Below are 14,975 nucleotides of genomic sequence, written 5' to 3' on the forward strand. Positions count from 1 at the left end.
TGTCATTGGGTAGTTTCCGAACAGGTAAATTCTTGTGGTATTCTGCATATGGGTAGATATCATTATTAAAGATACCTTCTCCTAAGATTTGTCTTTCTAAAAAAATTTTGCTATCTTAAAAATCAAGCAAATCATTTCCTATAGTTACATTTATAATTATTAAAAGTTGCAATCTCAGATTGGCTCCAAGACCCTCTAGTCCATGCACATGAGGCTCTGGAAACGTCAATAATGCCTAGCTGGCCCCTTTCCTGATAGGCGTACACAGGCATGCATACATGCATGCACTGGAGTTAAAGCCTTCATGAAGACAGAAGCTGATTCCCCTGGAGGCCAGACTTCCTTGCATTTAGTCTTAGGGCTCTAATTATTTCTGCTTACACTACTATTTTTGCCCTACCTACTTCACAGCTCCTATCCTCGACCCTTACATCTGGATTGAGACACTGCTGCTTCCGGAAGCCTTCTCCCACACTGATCTCTACTTGCTGTGGGATGCTTATTAAACTTAAAATGAATGATCTTCAGTTTACTACACTAAAATAGAGTACCTCTTGTTCTTTAGGCTCTTATGTATCTGGTTACCTCAACTAGGTTATAAATTCCATGAAAGCATAGACTGTGCCTTATATTCTAAACCAATTGTTCAATCTGTTTTAAGAGGAATCTTGGACAGGAGACAGAAACCATAAGTTTGGGGTGCAGGATGGCTAGCAATCTTTTTTTGCAGTAGAACTTCCTTCACAGTTTATTAAATGGAGAGAAGATGAAAGGTAATGTGAGTCTTCAAGAAGAATAATTGAAGAGCAAGCGGTGACATGCTGTTCTCCAAGCTGAAGAAACACAGATGAAAAATAGTCATTAATGATGGAGAAAGGTCAGGATCTTAAAAGAACATTTGACCAAAATGGTTAAGATTAATTAGCAATTCATTATTTATGCCCTACCTATTTCCAAAGGATGAGGGCAACTGATGGGGGGGGGGAGGCTGTACCTCTGTTACTCAATGAAGAGCCTGAAATATGATGCAGCACTTCGGTTGGCTCTAACTTACTGTGGGAAACTCTTTAAAGCACCCCCAGACTTGAGTTTCACCTATGAAGTAGGACTAATCCTATCAGCTGCAGTGATCATCAAACAGGCCATATATAAGATAGAGTTGTCAGTTGCTCTACAGATGTTACAATTCTCCAGAGTCTATAAAACTGGATAAATGCTTACCTTTACCTAAATAGGATATCTATCTCCCCCTCCAAAAAAAAAAAAAAAAATCACAAAAACCCTGAGATCATCATAAAAATCTGAAGCTGAAATTACCAGGCAAGTCTTTCTGTCTGCCACAGAGACCAGAAAGAAATGTGTCCCCAGTAAGAGATTTTGCCCAGCCCTGCCACTTGTGTTTTGAAGCAGGGGTTTGAATGACCTCCCCCTCAGTGTGGAGATTTTGATCACTCTCTGCATCATTCCTGTGATTGCTATTTCACGACTCCATTTTTCAGATGAAGAAGTGGCTACTCTGGGAGGTCAGGGCAATTAGAGTTCTCCCAGAGAGTACAAGATGAAGCCAGAGGACAAGAGCAGCACCCAGATTCCCCTCTCCGCCACTGCAGTACCTGTAATCCATGCTGACACGAAGCCTGATACATACTGGATTCTAGACATGTGCCAACCAACGAAGGTGGATCCATTAGATACTGAACCAAAGACTCTTCCTATAGATTCCCACATATGAATACATCAAAATGTATATGACTAGGGGTATTGGGGAGCCAGGCTTGGTGGATGGCAACACCCCAGCCAGGCCCAGTATATCATTTTACCCCACCCCTAGTCCTTCTGTCAGCTCTAGGCCAGCCATGGAGTCCTGCCTGCTGGGAGTTTTCTGCCCTCAGGTTCCTTTCAGAAATCTGACAGGCCCAATAAAGGCCCAGTGCTGATGGAGACAGCCAGTTCTGCCTTCTCCCAGCAGCCCAGCTCTGCCTCCACTGACACAATGGGGCCGGCTGTAATCATATTACACCCTCGTCTTTCATAATTACCCTCTTTCCCCAGTGACAGAGCATCCTAACGGCAGAGAAGGGACTATTTTTAAACCAATTCTAACTTACAGGAGGGGGGAGGGAGCACAAAAAGTGTCATTTTTCCTACAGATACGCTTCTGGTTTATAAATCACCCCTAGGGATTAAGTGGAGACTAAGGTTGGCAGGAGCTAGAAAATCTAAGCAAGAACACTGGCTACCCATCCCTGCGGGAATGCCCTTTCCCTACCTACCCAACAACCTATACACCCAGTCTTTCCTGTTTTCACCCTGAGTTCCCTCTGCCCACCATCACCTTTGACCAAAAAGAAAGAAAATGAAGGGGGAAAAGCCAGATACATACTGGCTCCTGGCTGCTTCTCTCCCCCTTTCTCTCTCTCTCTCTCTCTCTCTCTCTCTCTCTCTCTCTCTCTCTCTCTCCATCTTTCCTCTAATCCGGTCCCCAACCTCATCCCTGCTTCTGCGACCAGTTCTTTCCTTTCCCTCACCATGTCTGTGAAAGCTGATGACTCACAGAATGTTTTTCTAGAACCTTCAGAGATCTCTTCAGTGTGAAGAAATAAATCCAGAGGAGGGTGTAGGGGAGAGGCAGGGAAAGAAGAGCCATGTCAGAAGGATTTTAGGTAGCAGAAAAGGTTTCAACCCCGGCAGGGTGACTTGGCCTCCCCACAGACCTCCCTAGAGACGAGGGATTGCCTCATTAACTCGGCAGTAAATCAGCCTTAAGGACGATCCCGTTATCCACCTCTTACAAATTGCCCGGAGACACCTCTGGTACTGGCCATGATAATTATATTGATAAGGAAGCTGGAACAGAGGAAATGAATCAATAGAAGCACATGACTTCTTGAGTATCAATCTACCGAACTACTGCAACTCCTTTGCACTCTCATTTGTTGGGTCATTGGCTATCTGTCTTGCTCACAACTGTTCGAGTGCCATTGAACTTGGGGTGTATTATCTACTCCTCAGGTTTGTGTTTTCTCATCCTACCTGTGGAATTCCTGCCTGTTTCTCTTGATAACCAGGTGCCTTCCTGATTCCTTCCCTGTCTTCTCTTCTTTGCCTTCTTCCTCTGATTTTCCCTCCTTTTCCACTGCCTGGATCTACTATGCAAGTACAGTGAAATAATATCACAGACTGGGTAGTTTATAATGAACAGAAATTTATTGCATGCCCTTCTAGGGGCCATGAACCAGAGAGTAAGGGGTTGGCAAATCCTGAGTCTAAGAGTTCATTCTCTGGATCTTATGAGGTACCCTCCAGCTGCTGAGAGATCTCCCTAGAAGGGCTTTTATAAGAGCATGAAGCCTGTTTATGGGGACTATGCCCTATGATCCCAAATACCACCACTCTGGGTGTGAAGATTTCAACATAAAATTTGTGGAGGTGAAGAGAATGCAAACATTCTGACTACAGCATCCCTTTCTCCTACCACACTAGTCTACATAACTTACTGACCTCTGGGCTCCCGTTTTTGACTCCTGCTTATTTGCCTAACCACCACCTGACATATATGAAGAAATAAGGAAGAAAGGAACCATCTTTAGAGAAGAACTACCATGTATCTGGCTGCAGTAGGTGCCCACCACTTTACACCATGGGCAGGATATGGTTTTCAGAGCAGGCGAAAACCATAATGCAGCATTCCACGTATGCTGCAGCAGGCTGGGTATTCCTAGAACATTTACAAAAATAATGGCCCACCACCATTATTAAAAACATGGACAAAATCAGCCTCCTGCATAATGGCCAGCATTCTCGATAACAATGAGGAGACAGAAGTGGAGGATGAAGTCAGGGAAGGGAAGCTTTCAGGGACACAGAAAGAAAAGCCACTTTAAAATAATCATTGACCTAAGTTTAGAAAAAGCTAAGGGCCTATTTGGTGCGCAGGCACCTCATATAGCTTTGTTTCTCCCCTCTTCTGGTGGAGCTGACTTTGGCTGGAGCCTTCATCCTCCATCCCCCACCTCCTTTCTGCCTCATTCTAGAAAAGCAACTTAAGAGGAAAGCAGACCAACCAGTGGTCTGGTCAACGGTGGCCTGTGCCTTGTGAGTTTCAGAGTACAGAAGGAAGCTAAAAAAAGCTACGTACACCAAGGTCTGGCTCTCTGTAACGGCTGGCAGGGCCAGGCTCTTCCTAGGAAGGGGCAGGTTTAAAGCTACCTTCCTCCTCGAGTAGCAAAGTTTATTGGTGGGATTTTTTTTCCCCTGCTGCTTGGGACAAAGCAGAGGTTGGGCACTTATAAATCAAAAGCCATCAGAAAAGCTTTCCCCCAAGGAGGAGAGACTGAAGCAATTTCTAGGGAAACAGCCTGGATTTGTGGAGAAAACATTAAGCTAAAAGTCACGGCTGTCAAGAAGCCCTAAATCTGAACCCGGGAGAAGAGAATATTGATAATGTAAGAGCCTCGAGTCTTTTCATGAGAACAGTATGTGGCCGCTAATTAAAGCTGGTTATAGAACAGCAGTGAAGACCCAGGCTCCGGTCAGCAAGAGCGGGGCTCAGCACCAACTCCTCTATTCATTAGCCATTCAGTCTTGGTCAAGTTACTTGGCCTTTTCTGATGCTCATTTTCTCCATCTTAAAAAAAAGAAAAAGAAAGAAAGAAAGCTAGATAGAAAGAAAGAAAAAGAGAAAATCACCATAGGAGTTTACCTGTTGTCCATAGCAAACTAGAGTGATTGATGTCTCATTTTAGTGTGTGGATACCCCCTCCTGATTGGTTGCTTCCCCCAAGCCATATCCATGCCATAAAGAAATCTTGAATTCCTTAATAGCACTCTAGCTTACAAATGTTACTGAAAGAATAAAGTATTGCTAGGTGCATAGTCCATTCCAATTACCATGGGTATTCTTTATAGGTTGAGTCTTGTCCCCCTCCCCGCATTGTGTCTAGGTTGAAATCCTAACTAACAACACCACAAAGGGAGCTACTTGGAAGTAAGCTCCTTACAGATATGGTTAGCTACACTAAGATAAGGTCAAGCTGGAGTAGGTTGGGGCTCCCATCCAGCACAGCAGTGTGCGTGTATCAGAAGATTGCCACATGAAGACTCACACATGCAGGCAGAGAGGTTGTGCTGATATCTCCACTAGGCAAGAAATGCCAGGGCGTACAGCTCAGAGGCATGAACAGAGCCTCTCAAAGCTCTGGGAAAGAGACAACCTTGAAGATAACTTGATTTTGAAGTGCTACTCTTTTAAGCTGCCTGTCTATGGGATTCTGTCATGGGTAAATTCCTGAAAATCCACTAAGACTATGAAATTGTAAAATACCAGGAAGATGTTTAACACTGCTAAACTTCTCTTCCTCAGATGACAAGATTTGCATTCTTTCAACATGATAGTTACCCAGAACTGATCAATTATTGGTGCAGTAAGGGCAGACAAGCCTCTGTTTATTTTTTCATTCTATATTTCAATTAATAAAGCCTAAGTTTAAAAAATAATTTGGGCTTACAAAAATTACTCAGTTGAGTTATTTACGTAAGTTTATTTATTGACTAAAATATTGACCATTTTCTCATACAAAACTCTAACTTTCCCTATCTCTACAATTTGTAGTGGCTACTTTGGACCTAAACATAGAATCTAGCATCTTTCTCCCTCATAATTTCCCTCTCACTGGTCCTTCTTTTCATTTATAACATCATTTATTCTTTGACTTACTTCCTATCTACAATTAACCAAAAATCTATATTAAGTGCTACAGAGTCTTACGTAACAATTTCACACTTTCCATAAGAAAATATTATTCTTCAATATCAATGTGAGTCAGGTAGACAAAGTTTAGTTAAGAAAGATAGCAAGGCCTTGTGTATGTGTGAAGGACTTTTCACAGAGCAATGGTGTAGTCATTAAAGGAGCACAGAAGGGACATCCAAGAACGTAATGCCTGGAGCAACTCAAAATGGGAAGACAAATGTAGCCTAAGATTAGAGGAGCCAGGATAGAGCTTACAGCTATGGGGTCAATTTAGTTTAGACATGTCAGTCCATCTAGTCCCAAGGTAGATTTGCTTTGTTTACATGTGACCAATGGATTGGCATCTCCCACAGTATCTCTGGGATCTCATCATCGTTGTTCAAGGATAAACTATGAGCTGGGCTTTCTTGATGCCAACTAGTAAGATCTTTTCCATGCCTCCAAAAATTCAGGATAGTCTTTAAATAAGAGAAGAAGCAAACGTTCTGAAAATGGTATTTGTTTATTTCAGTCAATATTAGGTACTGAATATGTAGTATAAAATAGCAGAGTAACCACTCCAATTCTATAAAATTGCTTCCATTATTTATCTCCACACTACAGATAGCAAAGCTCAAAGAGAGGTTAAGTGGCCTTCCCATAGATAAACATTTATGGGGATGAGGTTTGAGCCAAAACAGACTGGCAGTCTAGGCAGCTTTGCTCTGCCCTGCTTCCTCTCCATATTAGAAATGGGGACATAAAATAATACAATATGTAACATAAGAGCAGAATAATAAGATATGATCTTCATGCTGGTCACTAATACCTGTTATTCCTAATTCAATGAAATCTTAGATATTGTCCAGAGCTGAAAATGAACAGAACAGTAAGTAATTTAGGGTTAATGGAGAGAGATTAAATGAATTGGAGGAAAATTCAACCTTTTGCTCACTGAGCATTTACTCATTAAATCATTGATGTATTTATCCTTTCATGAATCTGCCCATCCATTCATTCAACTACTAAATACTGAGTGTTTTCATGTCCTAAATACACAGCCGTAAGATGCAGATGAGACATGGTCTGACTCAAAGCAACTTAGCAAGCCAGGTAGTAAAATCAGACACAGGGAGCCTGTGGCCTAGCACGGCAAGCACTACAAGAAGGGCACTCACAGAAGAATGTTAGGACAGGAAGGAAATTATGAGAGAAGAATGCTTCTTGGGAGAAAAAGAAGCAGTGAACCACACCCAAGCAAATTTCCTAACTTTAGTGTTTTTGAGAAAGTTGTAGAATGTACAGTTTCTATAAAAAGAGGAGGGAAAAAAATGAACATTTACTTATAAAGAAAAAAAAAGAGTCTCACATAGCCCAGGCTAATCTTAAATTTGCTATGTAACGGAGGCTGGCCTTGAACTCCTAATCTTCCTGCCTCCACTTCCCATATACTAGCAATAAAAATGTGTGCCATGAGCCCAAGTTTGAGCACTCCCCCCCCCTTTTTTTTAACACTCCTAAAAAAAAAAAAGAAAAGAAAAGAAGACATTGAAGCACAGTTGTTAAGAACACAGGGGCTTGGGATCAGTCTGGCCAGCTTTCCCATCTCAACCCTTCTAGGCAGAAATTGAAATTGCTTTGCTATAAGATGAGACTCTCCGAGGGGTCGAGTAAGATCATGTGTGCGTGCGCAGTGCCATCTGTGCCCTGTGCACAGCCAGGGAGTATTAACTGACATTCACCACCTTCTTCTCAGGCTCACAGTTACAGCTACTTGGCCCCTTAGTCCTTAATCTTCTTAGGAGCTCTCACTTCACTTGAGAACCGAAATGTCCGAGTCTCTTTTTTTTTCCTTTTACACAGGGAATGGAAAGGAAATATAATTTTTGTAAAACTGATTTTTATTGCTGTGAATTTATTATACTGCATGGTTCTTGGTGACTAGGTAACCAACGGAGGAGCTAATTCATTATTTTAGCAATTTAAACAGGACCTCGGAAGAAAGGCACCCTGTGGTCACAGAGCACTGGGACTATACTAATGAGAAGATTAAAACAAAGCTCGGCTCACATCATCCCAGATAAATCACAAATGTACCCAAGGATAATTAACAATCACAAACTGCCTGGAACTACATTAATTGGCTGGTCGGTTATTGTAAAGTCAACCTGTATTGAGCAGGCGAGCTTAAAAGAGTTGATGGATATGTTATTTGACATGGCCATCGAGGTCCCTTCATAAATATTTGAGGACACATGGAGCACCCCTAAGTTTCTGTTGTCCCCTACACTCTAATTCTCATTTAGAAGTGAAGAGAAGCTTTGAGCTATCTTCAATGGGAGAGGCTGTCCACAGAGCCTCCACTCCCGGCATGTGTTCTAGAAATTCCTTACACACTGTGGGGGCAGATGAATGTATTCTGTGCCCAAATGACTACGTTAGTCTGACATTTCAGTGCTATGACAGAAGACCAGGAAATGCTACTTCAGGGAGGAAGGACTTTTTTTTGTCTCATTTTAAAGGGTTCAGTCCATCGTGGCAGAAGGGTGAGGCAGAGCAAAGCTGCTCACTTCCTGGCATCTGGGAAGCAAAGAGAAGACAGAAATGTCTGGGGATAAGATTATGCCCTTGATTAGTCACTGTTCAATTGCTGTGAAGAGACACCATGACCAACGCAACTCTTGAACAAGAAAGCATTTAGTTGGGGTCTTGCTTACAGTTTTAGAGGTCTAGTTCATCATCATCATGGCAGGGTATATGGTAGCATGCAGGTAGGTGCTGGAGCAGTAGCTGAGAGCTACATCTTGATCCACAGGCAAAGAGAAAGAGACTCTGGGCCTGTTTCAAAACTTCATGAGTTTTGAAAGCCCACTAGAGTGGGCTTTTCACTTCCTCCAACAAAGCCACACTTCCTAATCCTTCCTATCTTTTCAAATAGTACCACTCTTTGGTGACTAAGAATTCAAATATATGAGACTATGGGGGCCATTCTTATTCAAACCATCACAACCTTCCAATCAGGTAATGCTTCGAATGTATGAATCCATCAAGCAATTAATCTATTATGAAATAAATAGATTATGATCCCTCATGGTCTAATTCTCAAATATCCTTTAGCTGTCAACCAAGCTTTGGGAGGGGGCCATTTGAAATTAAAGCCACAACAATACCCTTATGTAGGAGGGCTGTCCATTATCAAGAATCCAGTCTTTGAGAAAACAAAGGCCCAGCTTACTGACCTAAAACCATTGTCTCTTCCCACAGCCCCAGAGAACTTCTGTCTATTTATGCTCTAGCTTTACAGAATGGGAGCTGTGGTACCCAGGTATATGTTTCAGAGCTCATCTGAATGCCTGTGTTCTTTTTTTGCAGATTCCTGTAACTCCATGCTGGCTATTATAGAAAGATCTTGAACCAAGCTCTCTCTGGCTGAGAAGATGGTGATTGACGGGGAGACAGTGGTCTTGAAGAACATGCTCATTGGGGTAAACCTGATCCTGTTGGGATCCATGCTTAGGCCTTCTGAGTGTCGCCTGGAGGTGACCACAGAAAGGGTCCAGAGACAAACTGTGGAGGAGGACGGACAGGCTCCCAGCTACAACACATCCAGCAAGGAACAGCCTATGGTCTTCAACCACGTGTATAACATCAATGTACCACTGGAAAGCCTCTGTGCCTCAGGGCTGGAGGCCTCAGCTGAGCAGGAAGTGAGTGCTGAGGATGACACTCTAGCAGAATATACAGGCCAAACCTCAGACCATGAAAGCCAGGTCACGTTCACCCACAGGATCAACCTCCCCAAAAGAACCTGCCCATGTGCAAGCTCTGCCCAGGTGCTGCAGGAGCTGCTGAGCCGGATCGAGATGCTGGAGAGGGAGGTGTCAGTGCTGCGAGACCAGTGCAGCACCAACTGCTGTCAGGAAAATGCTGCCACAGGTAGAGTCTGAAGGGCTCGCAGCCTGGCGAGCTGCCCTCGCAGCCCTGGTGGATGAGGAGAGAACTAAGTGGAGAGGGAGGTGGGATGAGAGGAAGGAAAACCCAGCATCTCTTCACGGGGTCAAAGAAAAACATGCCTGGTACATAAGTCCCAGTTAATGTGTCATCTGTAAGATCTAAATGCAGCCATCGCCTGGGGATTTGGTTCAGGGATTCTCAACACCATTTACCCAGTACGAAATATATTAACCTGATTTTGGGGGGATGAGTCAGGTAATGGCACATCGGCTCAGCACTGCAACTTTGATGGCAGACAGGGAATTTGATGTCTGTCTTCATTCATCTTTGGTTTTCACAGGCTGTTGAGTTGATATCTGTTCATGTTAACCTGACTGACTAGAGAATGTGGTGCTCTGTTCACTCGCTCACAGCCTTTCTCCTGTCCGAGTCATTAAGGTCTCAGAGGACCTGGCCACATCTTCTCCTGTAAGATGGAAGTTTTATCCTGAGCCACTTGACACACATACACACACACACACACACACACACACACACACACACAAACACACTGTATCCTTTCTCCAAAAGGCTGAATGGTCACTGGATTTACCTCTGTCTTTGCCCATCTGTTCCTCACTGTATGTGTGATCAAGACTTCAGAGTCAAACTCTGAGTTCAGATCTGCTATGCTACTTCTGGCTTGTGATCTAAGCAAGCCATATAGCTCAGGCCTTTCCTTCCTCAGCTACAAATAGTGACATACTAGAGCAATAAGGAGTTATTAACTATTAGCTCACCTGGTCTGATGGGAGCCTGGCTCCCAATAAACATCATATAAGTAACAGCTATCATTAGCTGGCCCCAGTTAGTGTTGTGCCCTGCTTTCTCCACCCGAAAGATTCCTCAGACTCACATAGTTCAGGTCCTGGATGACAAGGAACAGCATTATATCATCTTGGGTGCAAGTGTTCATCTCTGGAAGAACCTGAGTCACTCTTCCTGGGACTTTGCATAACCCCACTCTGGCTCAGCCACATTCCTGATCCCCCCCACCCACCCACACACACAGACACACACCCAACCCACTATTGAAAGTGTCTTCTGGGAACAGTTTTTAATAAGTCACTTCTAGGGAACCTAACCTAAGATGCTCTGAAGCTGATCTGTGAGGAGACAATGGCCCATCCATCTTTACCCCCAGAGCTCTATTAGGCATAGACAACTACACAGGGTGAAAATATTTATTAAGTTGAATTTGTACTAAACTAGGTCGTAGTTAACGCTCACCAGCACCAGTGTGATGAAGGGATGAGACTCGGTCTCTGCTCACCCCTCCCCAGTACCCTTTACAAGAGGCCACTGCTGCCCTTTGACCATCTACTTGGCTATTTTAGGACAACTGGACTATGTCCCTCACTGCAGCGGCCATGGCAACTTTAGCTTTGAGTCCTGTGGCTGCGTCTGCAATGAAGGCTGGTTTGGCAAGAACTGCTCAGAGCCCTACTGCCCACTGGGCTGCTCCAGCCGGGGCGTGTGTGTCGATGGCCAGTGCATTTGTGACAGTGAATACAGCGGAGATGACTGCTCTGAGCTCCGGTGCCCGACAGACTGCAGTTCCCGAGGGCTCTGCGTGGACGGTGAATGTGTCTGTGAGGAGCCCTATACAGGCGAGGACTGTGGGGAGCTGCGCTGCCCCGGGGACTGTTCAGGGAAGGGGCAATGTGCCAACGGTACCTGCCTGTGCCAAGAGGGCTATGCTGGTGAGGACTGCAGCCAGCGGCAATGTCTGAATGCCTGCAGTGGACGAGGACACTGCCAGGAGGGGCTCTGCATCTGTGAGGAGGGCTACCAGGGCCCTGACTGCTCGGCAGGTAGGAAGGGGAACACTCTGGGGCTAGCTCCAGTTGGTTGGAGGGGAAGGATGGGGGAAGAGGTTGGGCAAAATAATTCCCAGTTTGGTTTGTGCTCATTTGCTCTCTGAGGTAACTGCTTTTGAGTCTGTAACAATTGGTGAGGTCACATTCAGGATGAGATCTGGATGCCCACCCCTGACACTAGAACAACGACATGATAGCAGGGATGACAACACTTTAAGGTACTTAAATACTACTGTTTTTTAAGGTAGGGCAGCTGGCATATTAGCTCATTCTCTGTTGCCAAATAACACAAAAACAGTAGGGTGATTTATAAAGAGGTTTCTTTAGGATCATAGTTCTAGAAATTCAAGACGAAGTAGCTCTATCTAGTAATAGCCTTCTTGCTGGCAGAGTGGCAAACGAGTCATGTACAACGAGTCATGTGACAAGAGATAGGGAGCCTTGTGTATACCTGCTTGTCTCCTTATTAAGCTACTAGGCTTCAATCATGGGGTCCACTATGATGACCCCACTTCTCAATGACCATATCTCATCAGATTGAGTTTTTACTCCTTTCAATAACTCAGAATGGGCATTAAATTTTAACCCCTGAAGCCTAGAGGGACATACACAAACAATATTCAAATCACAGCAAGTAGAAAAAGGTCATGGGACCATGCTAGATACAGCTCGTCTTTAATTCACGAGAGGCCATGAGTTGTACCTGCTTCAAAGTACCTTCCTTGACCATGACTTTCTCTCAGCATCTTACATCATTGCTTGAGGGAGGATGGTTCCAGTTCTCTATTTATCTGGTTCGCTTACAGATTGTAGGATGGGATTAATTTATGAAATTACGAAGGAGCTGACATTCTAACAATTAGTATAGAATATTAAACAGATATGACTCATTTTGTTCCAGATGATTATAGCACAGACAGGAACCAACTCCATATGTAGCTTACATTGTAGAAAATGATAGAACAGTTGTGTCCTGCCATGGTGTTCTAAAACCTAAATCCAGGAGTGAGGGAGATGGAAGTATTTCATGGGGCTGGGGGTGATTTTCATGTTTTTCCTCCAAATCATATTATTTTCATTGTTTTCCTATTGTTTGTCTCCCTTCAACTAAATCAGTAACTATTGCTGATACATCTGTGTGTTACAAGTATAGATCAAGTAATTGATCTTTTTCATTATGATCTCAGAATACCTTCTGGGAATTCCTTAAATAAATAAAAAAACAACATTTTTAAACTTCCTAATTGAGCAATTCTAGTAATTTCTAAGGGACAAATCCTGGGGAAGCCAGCTTCCACGGCTTTCTGTTGTTCAGCCTCTGCATATGTGGCTTCAAATTAAACTCTTCTAAAGGATTAATGGCAACAAAGGGAGAACAATTGCTCATTGCTTGGAAAGAAGTACCTTTAATTCTTTTCCTGTGTTACATTTCTTCTATATTCAATTATTTCATCTAGCTTTTCAATTCTATTTACTGAATTGAAATTCCTTTCTAAAAGTATAGTCATTATACCAATTATTCCAAAGCAGAAGTTAGCTCTCAGTGCTTCTGAATCCAAAGCACTAAGACAATTGCTACAAGCCTAAAGCGTAATTTTGTTCCTACCAAGAGCATGAGGCTCCCTCGAGGTCCCATTCAGAGGACACCAAGGGTCAACTGGAGTCTAGCACACATGCCTCTTACTACAGTTAGCGTTTGCGAATCTACATATACTTGTCATGTTCTAGAGATACTTTTCCATGGGCTCAGATCTATTTGTAAAATAAAACATGACAAAGAACGACAAAACAACTTGATCTGATTAAGTGTTCAAACTGACCTGGAGATGTGATATCTTGATTGCATCAGGCAAGATTCAGCAGCTGTTAATAAAGCTACATCTGGGTCAAGTCCAAACCTAGCATCCATGCTACCTCTGACATAACAGCCATGTCCTGCTTGGGGAAGATGTCTGCAAACCCAGATAAATTTTCTTTACTGGTTCAAAGCCCATGAGGAAGGACAGTTGCATAATCTCCATCTGTTTCTATAGCAACCCTGGAGCCACCTCTCAATGCAGGAGGTACTCCTCTTAATGCCTGCCTTTAAAACCAAATGCCAGAGGTCTCTTCCAGAAAGGGATTTGGGTCATTATCTAAAGTGCTACTTTACTAGCTCTTTGTGAAGAGCATGTAGGCGTGGGGCCTATTTACTCACTGTTTGACGTTTCTGGCCAGGTGCACACAAGACAGCTCCCAGGACGGCAGAAAGAGAGGGGGCAGAAGGGTCAAAAAGGTGAAAACATGGACAGCCACAGAGTAGCCTTCCTTGTAGGTCACCATTTTTCTTTGGCAGGACATGGAGAATAGCTGCCCACCTCGTGAATTTAATTATGACCCCCCCCCCTGTATCCCAGCATCAGGACCATTGACAAGTCGACAGCAAGGCCATTACAGTTGACTCCTAGCCTTGCTCTTTGCTTACGGTATGGCAATGAGTCTTTCTGCCTTGTCCTCTGACCATGTAAAGATAAAACAACAAAACCTTCTGAGTTTTAGTACTCCAAACAAGCTTTAGAATAAAAGCTGCTTTGAGTTTCTTGTTTTTCAGATTTGAAAAGCAGCAGTCAGAGACAGGATTTTGCTAGAACTAACAGCTCATTAAGAACAGAGTAAGAATGAGAACTCTGGTCACCCACCAGCTTCTAGCATTCTCTAAACCTCTTTGAGACGCTAAACCAAACAGAGTCGAAAAATAAAATCATTGTCATCAAATACATAAGATACAGTCTTTTGACTTAAGTGCTGAGGCCAGCAAATGGTTTTAGCTTTGTTTTAATGAGAAGCACCTGGAGTCCTTTGTAGTTCTTTGTACACGTCCTTCCAGTTACAGTGGCTGGTGCAGGAACCGGTGAGTGAGCTGTTGAAAGCTCCCTAAGAGTGAGCAGGACAAGGTTCCCTGGAACCCAGAGAGATGCGTGGACACTTATCAACATCATTGTTCAGCTCTGTCGAGACAAGCTGCCCGACCTCTGGCTCCTGGAACCACTTGTTCTATGGAGCAAAATCTCAGCCTGGAACTGCCTCCCAGTGTGCTCACTAGGTGCAAAAGTGATGCATGATATGAAAAGGAAATGGCGACGCTGCTTTGGAAATAAACAGGCCTGGATCCTTCAGCCAGTCTCTTCCTTTTTAGCGCCTTGCTTTTCCCCCCAAGTCTCAAAATGAAAGCTGCAGAGAGAATAAGACTGCAAATGCTTGGCACTTGCCACACCTCGCTGCACGCATCGCTTCTGTAGCTTGTCCTCTCTAGTTCAGTGTTGTTCTGTCTGATAGTGATGGCTGACACCTTCCCTGGCCCGTCATTCACCATAGCACTCCCGACACAGATGACAGCAGAAGCTGTTCTCTCGGTCAGATGTGAAGGCAGTGTTAACCGCCTCAGGTGAGGG

General features: G+C 43.7%; 1 protein-coding gene across 4 annotated transcripts in view; it reads left to right on the plus strand.

Moving 5' to 3' along the window:
• The window catches only part of Tnr (tenascin R), a 400,956-nt gene that overhangs the window by 306,031 nt on the left and 79,950 nt on the right, over window positions 1-14,975 (plus strand). For 3 of the 4 annotated variants that reach the window (XM_060364535.1, XM_060364537.1, XM_060364536.1), the window contains 2 exons: window positions 9,104-9,667; window positions 11,062-11,538. In XM_060364535.1, coding sequence (XP_060220518.1) covers window positions 9,169-9,667; window positions 11,062-11,538 — 976 coding nt within the window. In that variant the 5' untranslated portion in view covers window positions 9,104-9,168. Of the gene's footprint in view, window positions 1-9,103; window positions 9,668-11,061; window positions 11,539-14,975 lie in introns of those variants that run through there. The other variant, XM_021646973.2, reaches the window with a different exon arrangement.

The sequence above is a fragment of the Meriones unguiculatus genome, chromosome 11 (genome assembly GCF_030254825.1).
Source record: "Meriones unguiculatus strain TT.TT164.6M chromosome 11, Bangor_MerUng_6.1, whole genome shotgun sequence".
NCBI classification, from domain to species: Eukaryota; Metazoa; Chordata; class Mammalia; order Rodentia; family Muridae; genus Meriones; species Meriones unguiculatus.